Source organism: Pezoporus flaviventris, unplaced genomic scaffold, assembly GCF_033815535.1.
Source record: "Pezoporus flaviventris isolate CSIRO_AGI_PZ_B2104156 unplaced genomic scaffold, CSIRO_AGI_Pfla_v1 ptg000023l, whole genome shotgun sequence".
NCBI classification, from domain to species: Eukaryota; Metazoa; Chordata; class Aves; order Psittaciformes; family Psittacidae; genus Pezoporus; species Pezoporus flaviventris.
In genome coordinates this window covers 16,611,989-16,632,927 of record NW_026892571.1, presented here as the reverse complement: position 1 = coordinate 16,632,927, position 20,939 = coordinate 16,611,989, and the positions used below count along the sequence as shown (strand labels likewise).

General features: G+C 41.6%; 1 protein-coding gene and 1 long non-coding RNA gene across 5 annotated transcripts in view; one reads left to right on the top strand and one right to left on the bottom strand.

Moving 5' to 3' along the window:
* The first annotated feature begins 633 nt into the window (after positions 1–633).
* Positions 634–5,060, top strand: LOC133271150 (uncharacterized). Of its 2 annotated transcripts, none has more exons than XR_009744015.1 (4): positions 634–2,053; positions 2,612–2,700; positions 4,218–4,291; positions 4,900–5,060. It is a non-coding gene; the product is annotated as an uncharacterized LOC133271150 (long non-coding RNA). The 2 variants fall into 2 exon arrangements; XR_009744016.1 differs by having other exon boundaries at positions 4,157–4,291.
* TRPC7 (transient receptor potential cation channel subfamily C member 7) overlaps positions 4,271–20,939 on the bottom strand; it is a 77,759-nt gene continuing 61,090 nt past the window's right edge. For 2 of the 3 annotated variants that reach the window (XM_061457022.1, XM_061457021.1), the window contains exons 8-12: positions 15,960–16,155; positions 13,915–14,136; positions 11,002–11,082; positions 6,729–6,804; positions 4,271–6,022 (exon numbers count right to left, since the gene is read on the bottom strand). In XM_061457022.1, coding sequence (XP_061313006.1) covers positions 5,880–6,022; positions 6,729–6,804; positions 11,002–11,082; positions 13,915–14,136; positions 15,960–16,155 — 718 coding nt within the window. In that variant the 3' untranslated portion in view covers positions 4,271–5,879. Of the gene's footprint in view, positions 6,023–6,728; positions 6,805–8,108; positions 8,163–11,001; positions 11,083–13,914; positions 14,137–15,959; positions 16,156–20,939 lie in introns of all 3 variants that reach the window. The other variant, XM_061457024.1, reaches the window with a different exon arrangement.

Here is a 20,939-nt window from a genome sequence, read left to right as displayed (position 1 = left end):
AGTTTCTGTCCTCTCCGGCTGCCAGGATGCTTGGGGGTCCTTAGGGATTGTGGGGTTATTGCAGGCTGTGGCATCAGTTAACATCACCAGGCATAATGATTCCCATTACCTTATGATGCTCTCTCTGGGCTATACCCAGTGTTTAGGTTTGAGGCTGGCTTTCAACAGACTCTGTGCCACATTTAACCCCTCGTGTTAGCTCTGAGCTAGCCAGTGTGTCTGCACAGCCTAGGGGAAGATTTGCATTATAGGCTTCAGGTTTGATGGTCTTGAGAGTGTGACATGGGTTTTTTTTTTGGGGGGGGGGGAAGAGACCAAAATAGAAGTCCCTAAGCTGGGAGCTCACTTGACTGGCTGCAAATGCAGAGTTGGGAAGGTGAGTGTGGTCTGCTGAGTAGCCTGTTGAAGCAGTCTGTCCAGGCTGGCTGCAGGCATGACTGATATCAATCAGTGCTGGTCCTAAGTTCATTTGCCCAGCAACCTTCTTTTCAGGACAAATTCACTTTTGTTATTTGTGTTTGGGATTCATCATGCAGATTTGGCACATTTTATTGTACAGAAAACCCTTTTGCACAAGATCAGCTTTTTTAATTTGATGGAAGCTTTTGTCTTCAAATGAAGACCTCAAAGTTATCACTATCGGTCCCACACTGCCTCAACACACGGGCATGCTGACACCTAAAGCTGTGCCCACCACAGGGGCGGCTGCTGGAGGAGAGCCCAGAGCTGAGGCCAGTGACTGCCACATGGAAATTCATCTCAGCACCAGACCCCCACTCTCCTGCTGTGTAAGCCCTAATTAAACCCTTGCAGCAGAATAATTAATCATTAGTAGGGGAATTAAATATTAGTCTCTACTGTAGTAAACACTGGTTATATATTAACAAGCTCCCTAGCTATCCATTAACCTTTTAAGCCCTTTCAAATCCTCTTTATCATGCTGCAGATTTGAGTTAAATATCTGTCTCAAATGACCTTAAGTGAGTGCCCTTTTACTTGCTATTAAAGGCATTAAAAATTCCAGAGCCAGTTTAGTTATTTTGTCCTTTCTGGTTGTTATCATCTTTTCTATTTGGCTTTATTTAAATTCAGCTATAGGGAAGGCTTATCACACTATTGCTATGGAGCCATTATAACTTCCCAGAGACTGAGGGAATCACTTCCTAAAATGATGGGTGATAACTGAGGCAATGATTCTTTTTTCCCCTTGTTCTTGTGCTGCTTTGCATCAGGCATTGGCAGATCCTACACCTCACACCAGAGTACGTGCCCTACATAGATGCAGAACAGAGACCACGGGAGAATGAAGTTAATGGGCATATATAAGACTCAAATCAGATTCAGAGCCACAGTCTCATTTTTGACCTCTGACTTCCAGCTTGTTAAGGTAAATCCCTGGATTTCTCTTGCACCTCTATGGAAGCTAGGGCTATTTCTTCTCTGCTCTCTATTCCTTTTTACTAAAAATGTAAGTAAGTTGCTTAAGGCCACAGTTTGTGCAGGCTGGTGTCCAGTATCAGATCTCCCACCTTCAGGGTTTATAGCCCTGCCACTAGCAAGGTATCATAATGGTCGTGAACCAAGTGAGAGAAGAAGGGAGCTGTGGGACGTGCTGACCATAGCATCTAACTCTGCAGTGCTGAGAGATTTGTAGCCAATGCAAGGGCAGAGCTGCTTTTAGGGGTCAGGCTGGGTCACAAGGAAAGTATTTATGATGTCTAGATAGAGGAAACATCTGTTCTTCCCATCTGAAAGCCATGTTGCAAGACAGTCTTGGTGGCTTTGGCTATGAAGTCTTGCTTTCCGTTCCTTACCTGTTTGTTAGTTAGGAAAGCAAATGCAAGCCAAATGAGGATTGGAAAGACCTGTTTGCCAGGTTCCTGCTTGGGGTGGGAAAGGCAGCGGAGGTGTTGCCCTTGATGATGCTGCCTCCTCCCTCTGCATCTGCAACCCAGGGCTGCAGCACAGACTCGGCCCTGGTGCAGGCAAAGATCCGCTGTCAGCTGGAGACGTGCTTGAAACGCTGCCCGCACTGCTCTGTTCCGCATTTGAGGTGATGCCCTGTGTCCTTGCTGAGCGATCCTTAATCTCTTACATCTTTAATCAAGGTATTTTCTTTTGGACTGCTGGAAACGCTCTTCTCCTGCGGATTAATTAGAAATAACACCTAGCTCTGACAACTGAATCTGCTGTGAGCTCCGGTCAGGGTACAGGCAGTCCTCTAAGCCATTCCTCATGACACTGCTCTTGCTTCTTACTTTTAATCCCTGTTGTTTGGGAGCTGTAGGCTGTGGTCAGCCGTTCTCAGTGGAGTTACAGGCAGAATCAGTGCAGCTGCGAGAGCAAAGCTACGTGTGAAACCCCACCTCGTGCTGCTGAAAGCACTGGCCTGGTTCCAAATGCCCTCGGGCAGCCCCTTTTCTTTCAGGATTTGCACCTCTGCTCAGCAGGGGTTCCTGCCTTAAAACCTGGTAGTTCAGCTATTTGGAGTCATGGTAATGCTTTCTCCCATTTGCTCCCTTTCTGTTAGCAGCAGCAAGGTGTGAAACTATGGTCTGAAGTCAGCAAATCAACACTGGCTAGTTAATGGCTTTGATCTGATCTTCCTCAGGGTGTCTGTTTTAGTTTGATAAGCCTGTGGGATGTGCAGAATTAGGATGATCTCTTGGAGCATATTCACCCTTGTGTGGGTGACTTCAGGTTAGTTTCATCTTTGTGTTGACCCCTCTCTAACATATTTCCCACAAAAAGTTCTAATTCTGTATCTGCTAAGAGTTTGGACAAAGCTCCGTTCCTTTGCAGTATGAATTTGATCAAGGAATATTAAATCCTATATTTTGAAGCCAAAAGTAAGAGCTGTTACAGACTGGATCAAATCTAACCCAGCAGGTGGGTGATGTCTCATCCCCCACCAGTGATGGGAGATGGGACAAGGGACCTGCACATCTCGGGTCTAATACAATCTGGGACCTACTTTGATTTTTCCTCTTCAAGCCCTCTCTCAGGGGTCTTTTGGTAAGGCTTATTCATTTTAACATCTTATAAAGAGAGCCTGGAGAACAAACCATGGATTTAACCGTCATTGCTGCTGATAGCACATTACTACATAGTGTGCAGCTTCCTTGGGTGTGTTCCTGGGACCAGATGAGAGAAGTGCTCTGATGAAGTGGGATTTTGCTTGTCATGAATATTTTTATCAGAAGTCTCTGTGCCTTGATAGTTCCTGGAATGCAAATGCAAAAGGGGAGGAAGCAGGTTTATTTTGTACGGTGTTTTTCATACATCTTTTAGTCTACTTTTGAGGTCCTAGAAAAGATTATGCTCTTTCATTGCAAATACCTGTGGCAGGGCCACTCTGCTTCACTTACAGAGATGCTACAAGGGCAGCAGGCAGTAGCTGATGGGTCAGGGTTATACATCCTCCTGGGCCCATGTAGTTCACCAAAGCTATTCACAGTACAGTGTTATTTCTGCTGACCAGAACATGCAATATTCAGCAGGAGAACATGCTTGTTGGCATTACTGGACTTTCAGCAATGATGGAAACACAGGTCTTTCACTGAGCTGCATTTAAATGTACAAAATATATGTAAATAGGTAAGTTCATCGTACTGTTTCCACTTAATTTTCTCTGGCTAACTGGCATATAATAGCATAAGAAAGGGAAATAATGGTGGTTATTGTATGTTCTACCAAGAATATTTCTGCTTAAATTACTAGGGGATGCTAAAAAACTGAATGAGAAGGCTAAAGCAATGTTTTGACCAGGAGCCAAGTGTAGAGCTGTAATGAAATAGATGTTTAAGAGAGTTCTGTGGCACCAAACTTGGTTTTCCAAATTAAAAAAGCTTTTACACAGTGTCTGGAAAAGGGAAGGAAGAGGGGTAAAGAAGTATTACTGTGAAAGATATTCCTTCTTATGGGGAAAACCGAATAGCTTAAATTAGCAGCATTTTCTGGTTTGAGTGGGTTTCTGAACCTTCTCTTCTTTGAAGGCGATTTTACAAACACATTAATAAGGACAGAATAACTTCAATGTAAGAACCACAACTAAGGAGTCCTGTTTGCAGAATATGGTTGGTCACAACCTTTCATTTCATAGTTTGGTTCCTTTGAAATGTATTCTAGTTTAAGTCTTGTTTCTCGACTCGTTCAGGCTTCAGACTTCCCATGGTAAAATTGCTTCATACAATGATTTCATCGTCTACACGTTGCAGAAAAGAAGCCCATGTGTTGGATAGTCAAAAGATCAGGCAAATATTTGACTCTGTGTGCAACAAAATATTATGAGGTAATTTTATTTTTTCCCCCCATTTTTAGGTAAAAATATTACAGTATACAAGATAATCTTATTAAAGGTAAAAATACAGTATTTTGCTTCTTTTTCTAAACAGATTTACGTACAGTACACTTTTTATTTTGTTTTTTTTTTGTGTGGTTTTTGTACAAATATAACTATTATTCTATTAGGCTATCTGTATTCTCATCTGGCACTTAAAAACTGATCACGGGGCACCTTCTGGCTCTGCTTGTTTTCCTTAGCTTATGCCTAAATGTAATGTTCATCTTCTAGGTGTCTCTTGTAAACAAGCAGCACAGTTCAGTGGTTCCCAAGTAGTAAGGTGTTCTTTAAGTAGTTGAAATCATGTAGCTAAATGTAAAAACCCAAGCAGAGTTTGCAGTTGTGTTGCACAGAGTCATTGCTTTCCAGTTGTAACAGTGCAATCCAAGTACTTGCATTACTCCAGCCTTTAAAACAGCTTCAATCCCTTCTTTGTCCTCTGTAAAAACCAAACACATAATAATTTCCACAATGCTTTTTCCTTTATTTCTTCTTTTTTCTTCTTTTTGTCAGAATGTTCTCTGTGGAATTGAAGCCTTTTTTGTGTTGATTTAAAGGTTTGAAACTACTGGGCTATGTTTTTCATGATGTATCTCACCCTATGGCTTGCTGTTTGACCTCGGGAACCTGCAAGCTGAGCGCAGTTGCATCACTGTCACTGGATAACTGCTGTTCCTTGAACTGAATACATTAGCACAATAAATGTGATTGCTGGGTATTCCTGGGAAGTGAGTTGCACATCATTATGAATATTTCAGTACACTGTTGGGGAAGCTGGGGTCATGTAAGGATAAAAGAGAGGCAAGGTGTGTACAGAGAGACCATATCCATTTGTGGACTAGCTAATATAGCTGGAAAAGGGGAACAGGAGTTTCGGGCTGGGAACTGTTGTATCAAGTTCTAGCAGAAGGGTGAAAGGATGCTTTACCCAACAAGCTCCATTCATTTTTTTTTCCAATGCTGTCATCCATCTACAACAAAAGTAGATGACCTCTACCTGCCATACGTTGCCTTGGTCAGTTCAGCAGTTGATTTCTCAGTTGCTTTTCATTAGCCACAGTTCAAAGGTATCTATCTTCAGGGATGCCCATGTAAACATAAAAGGGGAGTACACACCCGAGGATAGGAATTTTCAAGGAGTATGCTTAGCACATTTTGTCTTCAGGCTTCACCCAATTCTGATCAATACAGTCCCAGGTGGTGTAAATGAGCACAGTTACGTTGTCTTCACTACAGTCAGATAGGTGAAGATCTGTCTTTTTTTGCCTTTAACTAGAGGTGCTTCCCTATGGTGCATCTATTTCTGATGTCAAAGGGAATACATTTTTACCAGTAAGTCACTTTTGTATCATAAAAGGTTTAACCGGTAATAAACTCACCAAGCACAGCAGCAAGGCAAAGTGCTCCTACCAATGCTTGCTAGTTAGCAAAAGTTGAGTGTGCAGTGCCCATCTTTTATATGGTTTTTGCTCTCCTAAGATGCTGGTTGAGATTGAAAAGTGTTTAGAAAACCAGTTGCCTTGCTCTGTTTTCACCATCAGATGTCCTTGTTTAAGGTCTTCCCAAATTTGTCGCTCAGCTGCTGTATTAGTCGTGCCAGCTCGTCAGTAGCTTGTGACTTTTCCTCTAAGAGCTCATAGCGGAGACTAGAAATATCTTGCTTAATCTCTTTAAGTTCTCCTAAAAGGAATAAAATGTCTTTGTTAGTAACACTGACCCAAATAAGTAATCCCTATGGTTTTAAGAGCTGAGAGAGAATTAATTTCAGTGCGTTTGCTCATGAATGAGTATGGAGCTCTGGATTACGTCCCTGCATTTATGCATTTAATATTTGTGCCTATAAGAAATAACCTGTATTTGCAGTAGTGGTACTGACAGCAATAGCAAATATGTCCGATGTATGGAAAGTTACCTTTTTTTCTGAAGTCTACTATCTCTTCACATATTTATCTCTTATCTATAGGGGGATTTACAGGAGAGTAACACTTAAGAGGTGATAGAAGGAGGTTCTCTTCCATCTGCATACAAATCCTATATGACATAATGACAATACAAATCCTCGGAGCAGGTAGGGGCAGTACAGGCAGAAATTGCTTTGCTTCAACACCAGGATAAGGTTGGGTGTTGGCAATAGCCTGGGTGTTGCAGAGCAAGGAGAGGTAGAGCCATGGGGCAGAGCAGAACTCTGTAAAGATCCTGTGATATATGTGTTCTGCTAAGGAAAATTAAAATCCCAGAATTTATGAACATAAAGGTGGCTCAGAGTCAGCACTGATGACACATGAATGAGCAGAGGATGTTATCTAAGCTGATGCCTCTTAGTGTTGGTATCAGTAGCAATAACACTACATGCTCTAATATGTGTCAATTATAACAATCCACTTGCCTTCATTAACTTCATCATTTTCTCGGTCAACCTGAGCCTTCAGGACGTATCGCTTAATCAGACGCTTCATTATTTTCTGAGAAGAGAATAGAAACACTTATCTTCATGTGAGCTTAACCCTGCTGCCTTCATTCTAGACATTCTAAGGAATTCAAGCACCTCATTTCACTATGCATAAAACCTGTCTTCAGGGAGTGCAAAGAGAGTTTATTTATTGACTTCCCATTTATTTTATGCTTTCTCTTATGAACTCTGTACTACAACAGTTGATTAACAGCCACTCCATAATGAGCCCATGTACAAGGCACTTTCAGGTACTTCATGGAATGCATATGAATGTAGAGTATGTCCCACAGACAGAAAGAAAACACAGATGATCCAATAGCCAAGTTAAGAAATGGGATCCAGAGCCTTTCCTTAGCATGTTGCTGTTTAGTATAGCAATAAAAAGTACTTTACAGGAAGAAATAAGTGGTCAATTAATGATGTTAGCAAACTCTCATGATGAGGGACTAAATATCCGACCCAAAGTTAACAGAGGACTCTGTCTTGCAATTGGGGTTTTAAGAGAGAAAATAGATTTAGTGAAGAACAGAGAGAAAAGAGTTTGAACAGAAGTAGAGAATTTGGTTCAAGTGGGAAAAGTTTCTTAGGAAAATGGCAGATTTTAAGGGACATGCACAGGATAAAAAATGGAGCCATGCAGACTTATAAAATGGGGGATGATTGTTAATAAGCAACAGCATCTATGGAAATGGTAGAAGATGGCTATGGAAAGGAGCTTGCAATGCGATATTGTTCCAAAAATGCATGTTACATCTACCTAGAAGGGCAGTAACATTGGCAGTCTTGGGCTATGCACAGGGCTACAGCTTAAGGCTGCATGGTTGCTAGTTCTTCACTACAGAAAAGACACTCATCAAAGGAGAAAAGAAATCTCGGCTATAATAAACATAAAAAGGATTGCTCTATCAGAGACAGTGATTTGGGTAAACAGAGGAGCTCAGTGAACACCCAAGAACACATACACAGATGCATTTCATTGACCAGATGGTCACTGCTAGGGGAAAAGCCTTTCCCAGCATGTGCTCAGTTACTCAAAGAGCAATCACACGTCTCTGCTTTGAGCATCACTGAAAAACACTGCAAAGAGTGGGAAATACCAACTAAGAAATCAGAACACCTGCTCTTTTTTCTTAGTATCCAGGTATGGATTATAACAGTGCAAAAGGCATGTGAGCATCAGAGAAGGATCCAGTCATTTGTATATGTCATGCAGTCATGGAATATGGGATGTCTAAGACTGTCCTTGTATCAAGGAGGCATCTGGCTAATCAGGTGAATCATTAAGGCAACAGAGATGAGGCACAGCGCACGTACGGTGTGTTGAAGATGGCCAAGGTAGTAGAATCCAGAGGGAGGTAGGGTGGTCACCTGAGAAAACATAAATGAAGTAATGTTTGGGGAAAGTAGGGAAATCCTGGATCCAAAAGTAAATGATTTTCTTTTCAGAACAGACTACAGAGGAAACTTAGCCTAAAACAAGGAAGCAGCACACAGCGAATGCTCTTTTTACCTGGAAAAACAGGATAACATCACATCTATCTACTCCAGTTCCCATACTACTTCTATTTCTGATGGACGCTACTCAAATGCTATCCTGTATTAACCACTATGTGTGACAGAAGTCACAAGCTTAAGGCTGCTTAGTTTATCTAATATATGTTGTAGTCAGATTGGTCTACAGAAACTAAAAAGTGTGAGCACTTTGTACCAAGGATCTACTTAGTCATTGAGTAGTTATTTCTGCCAATATCTTTAGGAAAGTAATTCATTTTTGCCTTGATACTGACCTGGGGCTTTTATGCCTCGCTTCTCCCCAGTACTGCTTCTTTCAGTTGGAATATGTGAAATAGCCTCCAGGAAAAATAACCCTGGTTATTTAGGGCAACGCTGAACCAAACTTACAGACAAGCTCTTGGGAATGAGTGCTGCACTGGAAACAATTAAAATATGTCTGATTTCTATAAGGTTCCCCATTCTTCAAAAGTTAATGGAAATTCTTCAGGTCTCAGAGAGCTTTTATACTATGCAACATTCAACTACCCACTGTTCGGCTTAAAATAGTCTTCATAGGCTCTAGGAACAGGTCAGGCATTTTCAAATTATAACTGCATCGAATTCAATGTTTTTTATGTATTTATTGGCACAGCCTTCACTTTCAAGCTCTGCATTTGCCATCAGGTATCTGAATATGTTCTAGCACAGAGGGAAATGAGACGAATAGGACAGAGGCACTGAAATTGGACTTGTGAGGTTTGAGGATCAGCTTCTGGTTCAACCATAGTTTTTTTGGGTCTGGTAAGTCCTGCTGGACCTCATTTCTTTGTCTTTAGTGTGGAGGCCATGATATCTTCCCACTTCATGTCCCTGGTCAAAATCAGGTGCAAGGTAGCAGTGATCAGAGGGGACAACTACTCACTGGGGCATGAGATCTCAAACCTGGCAATCTATTTTGTCTCTCAGAACAGCAAAGAAATCTACTTCTGACCCTTTTAAAGTGTAAACTATTCCTTCTATTTTGTTTTCCAGGCAAATCCTTTCCTTAGTTTCATAGGTGAAGATGTTGACAATTTGGCAGACTGCAGTGCTGCAAATGGGAAAACCTCATTAATTTAGCAGAGCATTTTAGCACTGCTTCATCTTAAAAGCTCGGGTCAACAGGGTTTGATAAAGATATCATTTTGCCTGGACTAGTTCATTCCCAGACCATGGCTGCAGTGTGTTGACTTGTTCTTCCTACTTTTCAAATCACTGCATGTTCAGATGCTGTGTATTTTTGTTCTTCCTCAGGAGCACTGTCTCTATGTAGTAAAGGTACACAGACTGCAGATACATCACTTGATAAATTCCACCAAAGAAAACAGCTCAGCAAGAAGGCACTGCTTCAAAGGTTTTCCCAGTTGTAGAAGAAAGTTTGCTGGCCAGATTACCAAACTGTTTGTTCTTCTTTATATTTAACTAATTAAGAGTATTACACTCTCCTTATATTATTTGGGCAATTTTTTCCTGCAGCAACTGAAACTTTCTAAGGTCATTTGAAGACAAACCTAGTAGGAGCATTTTTAAAGCAAAATAACAGGTAGCTAATCCTTTTCTATCTGATTTTCACAGCTGCTTCTGGCTTTTTCAACCTTGGAAATAAGGGTCTAATTTACCACAAACATTAGGTGGTCTCATTTAGAAATAATAGCTACAGGAAGAGAATGAGCCCAGCAGAAGCTGACACATCTTCCCCTTACCTGTGGGTTTGAATGGATGGGAAAACATCAGAAATGCTGAAATGCCACTTTGAGTGGGATGTAATCATCTCTTCCCTTTGCCTTTGATGGTATTAAGCCAGCTAACTCTAGGTACCAAAGTGAACGTATCCCGTTTCAAACTTAGATTCTTACACACTCCTTTTATCCTAGCACAAAGGCCTAAACAACTTTTAAAACCAGTAGAAATCTGTTACTGGTGTGCTGTACAGCCTAGGAGCCCATTGTGCTGGCTGCTGTGCCAACACAAGACTAAACCACTCCTGGAACCACCATTGCACGTTTTGTCCAATTTAGCTTTTACTTTCCTCAACTCTCTTTAATAGAATATAACTCTCTCCAGGCATATCACTTGCTGTCTGGTTCCTTTTCACTTTATGTTCAAAAATAAGGAAAAAATCCTGTGGAGCGCATTTTGCTTCTCGTGTTACCCTATTATGTGTTTGCTGAAGAAATAATACGTTTGCTGGCTTGAACACTCCAGCTTGAGACAGCCAGTTGTGTTAGTCCCTGCGATGGTGGGGGTACCCTGTGCCACTGCTGCAGCCACAGGTATTTTTGAAGCATACCACATTGCAGGTTTAGCTTGGTAGGACAAGTCACTGCCAGAAGAAGCACATGCGGATGTTAGTGCAAAGGCTGGAGAGATGACTTAATGTCATGACAAATGAAATGCTGTCAATGCAAGACTAAAGCTTAGATGATACTCCTTGTATTAAACACCACTGAGAGGAAATAATTAGCATGACAAATGCTAACACCGTGTGTATTTCCATGGGTGACAGGCTGCATTTGTCTCTGAAGTGCCCCAGCCCCATTCCATGCGTGTGCTAAGGCACAACCTGGCACATCACAGGGTGGCATCAACGGGAAGAAGACAAACATGACCCTTGCAGGGAAGAGCTGTTCACTGACAGATTTCTTCCCTTCTCTTGCTTTCATGCTGTGATTACCTGATATCTTGTGGGCTTGTTGTAAGCGTTCTTCCCAGAAAAATAGTCTGTATTTTGAGAGTTAGAGTGAAAACGAACTTTCTGAAATTATAAAACATCATGATACAATTAAATCAATGACAGCTTCTCATACCCAGACAGCCCCGAACTAAACAGAGCTTTACAAGAACAGTAGGAAATGGTTCAATGAACAAGTAGAATAAAAGCTGGCACATTCAGGCCTAAAAAGCAAACTTTTGAAAGGCAGAAAATGGTCAAAACACACAAAGGACTAGAAGGAAAAAAAGGATTCTAAATTATCTAGACAAAAATGACATTCTCACATGAGTTTTAGACAAGAAGGTATTGAGAGACACAAAATACATTAACCTTAAATAGATTGGTGATACCAATTTGGAACAGAATTTAAGGAAGAAGAAGAAATACTTATGTTTAGAGAGAACAAGTCAATGTGGTCCAGAAACAAATCCTGAAGCAGAACTGATTTTCACTGGTCTTTTTAAAACCGTACCACCATTTGCTACCTTTATAGCTCAACAGGAAATATGCACTTTCTTTTAAATAGACCAGGAGTGTTTTTACCAGAGGACATCACCAGTTTTGTGCTCTAGAAGCTTCTGGAGCTGCACACGACATTTGTAAGACAATTTGGTGACTGTTAGCCACCTCTAAGCTTTTTTGGTCCAAATGCTGACAAAACGCCCCACTTACTTAAAGGAATTAATTCCTGTCATAGACCCGGAGGTGCCAATAGATATCATAGACCTCTGCACCTATATGCAAGTGTATGTACAAGGAAAGCCATCGTTAGGGGTTTTTCTTCCTTGACTAGACCAGAAATCCTGAGAAATGGGTGTTTTCTTTAAGATTATTTTTTTGGGCCAAAACTCTGCAGCAATCATGTGTTTTATTATTATCACTTATTTCTTACTCATCAGGTGTGCATGATCTTACAGAGACTGTTTTGAAGGTGATCTGTGAAGAAAATCAACAGGCAAGCAAGAAATGACCAATACCCTTCATTGTTTATGCTAAAGCCATGGAAACTATGAATTTTGCATGAGTTCCATGCAAAAGGGCAAGGCAGACACTTTGACTTATAGGGCTGGGGGAAGGAGGGGCTTAGAGAAAAATGAACTACTTTGGTTTATGCTTTGTGTGGTTAGATTCAAATAGTGTTTAAAAAAGTATTATCTTTTAAAATCCTTTTCTAAGATTATTAAAGGACAAACATTGCTTGTATTTCAACCCACTGCTCCTAATGGTCTTTCAGTAATAAATAGTAGTGTTATGAATTTATAGATTAAATTTCCCCCAAGTGCTCATCTATCCTGGCAATGCTCATTGTGTTGTGCAGCTAAATTATCTGAGAGCATGGAGTAGACCCCATGGACTTCTCCCTTCAGTTTAGGCTCTGGCAGAGACTGAATGAACATCAGACCTGAGCAGCTCTTTTAAATTCATGGAGCATGATCTCCTCCAAGGCCATGGGCTTTGCCTGGGACTGGATGACTCACCATGAGCTGTGTTACTCCTTCAAAGAGCCAAGGGATCCATACAAAGCCCAATAGCAGGCTGCACCTTGCAAAGGCAAACTCTGCAGAGCCTCCTCCACCCTTTCTTTCCTTCTCCTTGGTCCCTCTTATTGCAAGGTTAAAACTAAGGGTAAGGCTGCCAAACGGGTCCCAGTGTGACCCATTTCTTCCCTCCCCTGTGCAGGGCCGCACAGCTGGGTTATTAAAGCCTGGAAAGATGGTCTGACAGCAGCGTTGAGGGAATAGCGACATGTCCCAGAGCCTACCAAGGAGCCACACTGATCTCTCATGTGCACTAACTCTAAGAAATAAGAAACAACACGTTTTAAAGGGCTTTTCCCCCAGGAATGGGTTGCCAGCATTGTTCTCTTGTTTCAAACTCAGCTTGAGCTAAGAAAACTAAATGAAGTCCAGGACACTTTTATGCGCAGCTGCCTCCTCACGCCTTTGAATCCACTGAGTTTAATGAGAACACCCCAGCAGCTGTGGCTGAGGTCCTGGGAATGCTTTGGCCATTTGCATTCCCAGTGTAAAGCAAATGGACTTGCCCTGTGAGTAGGATAATGTTTGTTGTAAATTTACGTGCTAGGAACACTTCATCCCAGTGATGCTCTGCACAGTGTTGCAGAATACTAATTTCCATCATCTTCTCTAATTTCTCTGGCATTTCCCCAAGGAGGAAGGGTCTGGGTGCTAAGCATACTCCTGCATATCTATCTTGCTTTGTCATGCTGACACTCACTTGGGCTGAGGAAAGCCTGCTGCCATGTAGCCAGGATTCCCAAAGCAAACTTCTATTTTAACGACCAAAGGGGAGGTGGCTGAGGCAGAATCTACCCATTAGTGGCTACACATCACTAGGCAGATGTAAGTAGAGATGTAAGTTAATTATAGCTTTAGGCGTTTAGAAGGTGTTATTAAACCCTGCTTAGAAACGTGTTCCCAAACTTGGAATGGCAGTAAACGTTGCAATGACAGCAAAATTAATTTGGAAATCACTTTAAAGGAAGGTGGCACAAAGGCCTGCTGGGTAGATGGGGAGTCAGACAAGCTGGGAGCCTCTTTGTGCCTCTGCTTCTACCCTTCAGCTTTGACCTTGCTTATTTGGCCTTGGGAAACTGCCTCATAAAAGTGCCTGCTTTTATAGAGGTTGCTTTTCCCCTGGTGTTCAGGCAGTGCCCAGTATAACAAGGCCATAGGTCTGGGAGAACTCTCTAGCTGCAGTATAATATATATACTATATATAAAACACAAAGATGAGGTTGAGAGTAAGAGGCCGTGCTGTCCCTGATCACTGGTACTCCATGCAACCCGCTCCAGAAGGTCCCTGGCATGAATCCTTTCTACTCAGAAGTTGAAAAATGAAGGTATAACATACCCGTTGTTTGGAATTCAGCATTCCCATCTCCAGGTCATTTTCACAGTTTTTGGCCTTAGATTTGCAGAGTTTTATGAGGCACATTTTTATTCTCAGTATGAGATAATAAAATGATTTAGGGCTTGGCACTAGATTAAAGGGAGCAGGTAAAGTCCTTCCTTCGTCAAAGTAGGATAGCCAGAGCTTGGCACGTGCGAACTTCCACTCCACATCTGCATCCTCCTTGGGAAGGGAAAAGGGAAGAAAAACCCAAACACCCAAATGCATAATTAGTAAATAGGGAGACATTTAGCTATGACAAGAACAAACACACAGGCAGGATTTAACCGCAATCAGATTCTCTTTGACTGACCAAGACCCATGCACAAAATGCATCTTTGTGGGCTTCTCTGTGGCAATCTCAAAATAAGGACAATTTGAACAAAGCAATGGATAACCAAAAGCATAAATCCTCCCGATTAAATAGACTGTTTCCTATTTCCTTGGATAAGAAAAAATGGCTTCAAGTTGCAGCAGGAAAACCCCTTCACTAAAAGGGTTGTCAAGCATTGGAACAGGCTGTCCAGGGAAGTGGTAGATCCACCGTGCCTGGAGGTATTTAAAAGACGTGTAGCCGGGGCACTTTGGGACATGGGTTAGTGGTGGGCTTGACAGTGCTGGGTTAATAATTGAACCTGATGATTTTAAAGGTCTTTTTCAACCTAGATGATTCTGTGATTCTTTGACTCTACCTTTGGTCTCCCTGCCACTGAGGACTGGAATGAATTAGTATGAGATTTACCAGTTTTCCCCAGTCCTCAGGTAGGACGATCCAGGTCAAATAGCTCGCCTTTGTTTTGCTTGCTGATAGTTAAAAGTAGTCTTTAACAAAGTTTAGAAAGTTTCCACACAATCACTAAGAATGACAAAGCATTTTTCCAGGAAAATGGTCATCCAGAGTTTAAACTGGGAAGATAATGTAGGCCATCTGTTCAGTATCTTTAGAGATTTTTCTTCAGAAACCTACTACAATAAACTAGGAAAATGCAGTAAGAGGCTGTGACACCTTCAGAAGTGAATCTTCTTTCAGCAGAAGAGGATTCAGGAAGATGCTGTATCTTAAATGATTAGAAACCTTTGGATACATTGCTTTCTACATGCAGAAAAAGCTCCTGGGGCAGAGAACACAGGTTAAGGTCTCTCTGACGTTTAGACTTAGTTACAGCACACACAAGATAGGTAGAATTCATTTGCACTACAGTACATGGGTAAATCAGTCAAAATATTTCCAGCTCTGGGCTTTTGCAGTGTCAAGCTCTAAGGGAGATGAGAACAAATCATTAATACAAACCCCGCTGCAGAAGTGTGACATTTAACAAATCAGAAGAGGTGACTCAGCATTAACATTATCCAAATGCCTTTTTTATGCCTTTATTCACATTAGCAGAGAGTTGTTTAAGTCCAAAGCATTTAGCAAATCCAGTCTGTTAATAGTTATACTACTGAACAAGGCCGGGTAAACCCTGCAAACACCATTCTGCAGAAACATATTCATATTCAGGGCTGTGTTGATACCCTTTAAAAATTGCTTTTTTGTGAATGTCCATGCAGTTATGTTGCATGCTTGGTATTTGGAAAATTGGGAATCTTAAGTATGCATATATGAGCTTTAGACCTATAAGGACCTGAGTGTTTAAGCAGTGAACAGGATGGAAAGACAGTATTACTTTATCATAAGCGAACAATGCAGCTAAGGTAACACGTGGATAAATAAGCATAGCCAACAGAGGGAGTGAAAAATATCACAAAGCACTTTCATTAAATACATGTAAAGGAAATTGGATTTACTCACAGAAGGTCGTTAAAAAAAGGAAGTTGAAATTGTTCTAAAAATGATTTATTGTTAATTATTAATTCAGTTTTAATACCGGGACAGACACAGCCTTAAATTTGCACGCTGTAAGCACTCTAACCTTGGAATAAGCTACAGCTTCCTTGCTTTTTAACATTTCCATTATCAGTGATAATTAAGTATGTTGAGTTTGTAATCTAATTTCTTATCTTACCTCAATTTCCTGATAGGAGTTGTTGATCATGGCTATTAGCATATTAAGCAGCACCACCACCATAGTCACGTTATATACTCCATAGAGTACATATCCAATATTCTCAATGAATTTGTGATCGTACTTCAGCACCACAGATATCACTTCAGATAAGCCAAATATTGACCAGAATAAGGTTTTAAAACTTTCTTCTACCCTAAAAATAAAGGAAACAATCACTTTAGAGAGTTGGCACCAGGTAAGCCTGGCAAAATGCTAATAATAAAAGCAGCAATCCAGCAATATAAATATGATGCCTTGGCACAGTCATTGTAAGCCATTATCCATCACCCAGGGATATGCCAAATATTCCCTGATTTGGTAAGGAAATAGGATTTCTGATTAACACTATAAAATTACAGTGTCCCCATTTTGCTCCATCTGTTCTCTCAGGGGCATTATTTGCCACTTGAATTTTGTGACCTTATTAAGGATGACTTCTTCATGGGCAGCTTAGAGTTTGAAACTTTTAGGGTAAGGCTTTTTACTTCCACTCACTCACCTTTTTCTCATCCAGAGAACACAGGCAGAGATTACCAGGGAAAGCAAAGGAGGAACCTAGTCTGACCTTCCACCCTATATGCAGTTTCCAGGGCAGAAGAGAAGCATTACATTTTACCCAGAAGAAATGAATGAAATGTTCTGATTTAATATGAAGAACACAGATTGCAAATATCGCCAGACCATACTCTATTTTCTTTCCACCCTGCTATGGGACTGTAAAGAAGTCAGATGCCCAAGAATCTGTAGCACAAATCTGTGATTAAGGAGTGGTAGGAGATGTTGCAGAGAGGCTTTTTGACTTGATTATGACCCTTGATTGAAATTAGAAAGGAATCGAGGAAAATAAGGTTGAAAGATAGGGGGGTAAAAAAGGGGAATAAGCCAAGGACAAGGAGAAGTGGGGCTGGAAAGGTTGCAGCTGGACTGACAGGTCAAAAGAGCCTGATGCAGAGGAGTCAAAAGCTGTAAGCGGCAGAGAGGAGCAAGCACAGCTGAAAAGGAAGAAAGAAGTGATAGTGGTGCATTTTTAATTTACAAGTGATTTTGCGTTCCCTGAACAATACTGGGCATGTTAAGAGTTAATTGCCTGCTCTCTCCCCCTACCTGCCAGGACTTAAACGCCCCTAAGAAAACAATGCCGTTGACAAACTGTTTTGATGAACCACTTTGTACTGGGGTGGCAGACTGATCCTGCTAAATCTGTTTATAAAAACAGATTATAGACACAAACTGTGGCGTATCCTAAGGGAACAATAAGCATTACATCATTGGCAGTATCAATTACACCATGGATAAAAGCAAGAGAAATTAATTTTGACCCTTTGAAAGGCTGGTGCACAGCACTGGGCAGTGCCTTTCTGCCCAAGCAAACTGGTATTTATCTCCCTCCATATGGTATTCTATGTTCTATTTATAAGTAGTAGTATGGCTGCAGTAAAAATTAGGTGTCATTCTCAGTGAGTATAACTGCATTAACTTGTGGGGAGTAACCTTGGGTGGTGTTTCAAATAGATGTTGCACAACTTCGTTTAAAATGTGGCTTTGTCTTTAGTCAAAGATACCATCTTCTCCTCCCCTCCCCTTGCTGTTCTGCACCAGACTGGGACACCATGCAAAGATAACACTTGTGGGATGAGCTATAACTGTGCAGCAAACAAGTGCCATCACTTTTCCACTTTCTGGACATTTCCTCTTCTCTAATACTCTGCTTTTGTCTCCTGCCCTCATCTGCAGCAAAAAGTAGCTGGCATTAATGTGTCAGATACCCTTGTTTTATGGTAGCGATCTGGCCAGTGCTTATTCTGTACATTCCAGTTAAGGAACACATATAACACCAGAAATCGGTGGCTTTGAAACCCACCACCTAAGTCACTTATCAAAGTAATAAAAGCCATAACCCCCCTTCCTTGATCCCAGCTGCACCCTGCTATTAACCTTCCCTTTTTAATTTGGAAAGGATCCCTTTGCTTTCCTCCCTGCAGGCAGATTTTAATACAACTTGTCAACCCCGCTCCTTTTCGGCAGCTTAAGCATTAACCTTTGTACTGGAGTGATGCCAGGTTCTCCTTGAAAAGTTAATTAAAGACTGTGAGTGGCCTTGTCTGCCCCGAGCACTGCAGAAGAAGCAGGCAAGGGCCAGGGTGCCAGGTTCCATGCACATGTCCATAATCCCTGTTTCAGTGTCAGTAAGGGTAAGGGACCGGTGCTGATGGCGCTGGGACTGGGAAGGTGTTATGAGAGGTGGGCCTGATCTGTAGCACCCCAAAAGGGTGCTTAACAATGCTCCTATGCTGATGGAGGCCTCCTCTTATGGAAGAAACATTTCTAAGGAGAACTTGTACTAATCCATCCCTACCCTCCAAAAAGGCTGGATGGCTCTTTCCTTCTCCCTTTTAGATTACTGCCAAATTGCGTGAGATCTGGCACAGGTAGCAGGGAACATCAGCTGGGGTTACTTTTTGAGAACATGTCACTAAAACACGAGACGAGGATGTCTGAAGCCAAGTTCCCAAAGACTCCAAGATGCTGACGTGCCTCATCATTGCCAGCTAAACAATATACCCCCTCCCTGCAAGGTCAGTTGGTGTTTTAGCCTTCTCAAAGGCAGACAAATGAAGTGGTAATGCTCCTGATAGAGATGGGTACACTCCAATCTCTCTCTGCTGTGCCAGAGCTAACTGTTGCAGTGGGAAGAGAGAAGAGAGTCTTTCTTGTTTCAATACACACAGCCCTGTAGAAGTTAAACAAGGATATTGCATCAAGCAGAAAACAGACCATAAGCAACCGTCTTGTTGCGGTTTTGCCCGCTTTTCGAAACAGCAGCATGCTGTTCATCAAAACAGATCACAACAAGGCTATGATTTCATGTCAATCTTGTGTCCTTTCTAAGAAAGCTTCATGCATCCTTTCAGATTTACTTCCTTAAACTGACTGGTTGAGATTTAACACTGCCAGAAAAGCGATGCAGTCGTTATAATCTACACAAATATTGCATTTTGATAAAGGCAAATGAGAAGAAAAAAGCCTTCAAGCCTCGAAGTAACATTGGCACCAAGCAATGAGTCACATTTCCCTTTGGGGAAAGGGAGACAGAAAACCTCCTGTTGTACCCTTCAGCCTGATTTGTGATGCGGAAAGCAAGACGAACACAATCAGCCTTGCCTTCATTCTGATTTTGTTTGCATAGCATGTTCTTAATTACAGGCTGTTTCAAGAGCTGTGTTCTGTACACAGCTTGCAATAAACAGATAAACATAGCTGGGGTTGGTTGCAACTGTCGTGGAAACTGATCGACTTTTCAGCATTGCAGAACCTCCAAGCAGTTTGAAAGTATACCCTGGTTAGTGAAGTAATCTCTGTATTTAACTGGGTGAAGCCAAGTCCACCGCGTCTTTGGTTCCTTTGCACCCAGAACATTAAAATAGAAGAAATGACAAAACCTTTGCATAATAACTGGGTTCAGAGGCCACTGGGGTGCCACACGCTTACTCTGTAGATGGCAACACAAGCAAAACGGAGCACGTGATCTCAAAAGTGCAGTAGCAAGGAAAGAGGAAAGCGAAATTCACCAAACATTCACTCTCACTATGAGATCTCAGCAAGAAACTCCCTCTGAGTGTTATCTGGACAAATGTACGCTCTTTTCTGCCTGCATCCTGTCCTGGGGAGCTTGGTTCTCTTAAATGTGTGACTCAAAGTTATTTCAGTGAGTAGCTGTTTGCCTAAGGTTTTTCGCTGAGGCTACCCAGTGAGCTGTCAATCCAATGCCCTTCGAAACGGGCCACAATCAATTAGCACACAGATTCAGTGTGTCTTTTTTGATCATGACTAGCCAAGTGACCTCTGAGAATTGGGCCCAATAGGTGAACAGCCATATTTCCGAGTATAAAACCTGCTTTTTTGTCAGATTTCACCCATCTTCATTAGAATTCACAAACGTACCACCATGGATAGGCATTCAACGACACCCCTGAAGTCACAGCACGGTTATGAGGACACCAAAGCAAGCGTGATCCTTTTGTCCCACTGAATTTTCAAAGAATGAACATTTGAGTTCCCTATTCAGCTCTCATACTGAAATCTTCTTTCCATAAACAAGTTAATGACAGAAGGAACCCAGCACCTTCAGCAAGACCCATAGGCAGCTCATGAAAAATAGAGAAGGAAACATCGCTAGAGCTGGTAGCTGCCCATCTGCCACTATAACCTTGTAATTAGCTTATTAAAAGTGTTTGAGACTGTACCTCAGGGTTTCTAGGTTGTTGACTGAAGCGTCTGAGAAGGATTTTGGGATGAATGTTAATCTATTCTCTTTGTGTCGCATGATGAAAGGGCTCATTTTCACTGATCATCGTTTGACGCTCCCGTATGTTTAAATAATCAGAAGAAAGTAAGTCTATCTGAAACCTCTTCCAAATTCTTAAAAGGGAAATTTATGCTCATAACAACTTGAAGTCCCTCCAGAATAAGCAGTCACCAGGTTGAAGTGAAGGAGAAAAAGCACTGCCTTTTGACAAGACTCTCCCTGATCTAAGCATCCCTTGGGCATTTAAACAATCTTTACTCCAATGAACAATCATGATTTTAGTCAATGTTTGCTCATTATTTCAATCAAAAATAGTACCTATTGGAAGATCCATTTAGGTAATGAGTGCTAATGAGAGAGTTATTGCACTGCATTGCATCAGAGACTGGAATTAGTCAGTGACTGTTCTCTAGTAATGTGCCTGGGGATACCATAACCAAGGGTTACTGTGCCACCAGGCAGTCAAGGATGGTATCAGCTCAACTTCTTATTAAGTCTTGTGCTTCAAGGGCATCTCCCTCTCCTCAAATAAGAAGCAAGTCACATCCCACATACCCAATTTTCTTCTACATTACTACCCAGCACAGATAAATGTAATTGCATCTGGCCTCATAAATCCTTCCATTAAAATG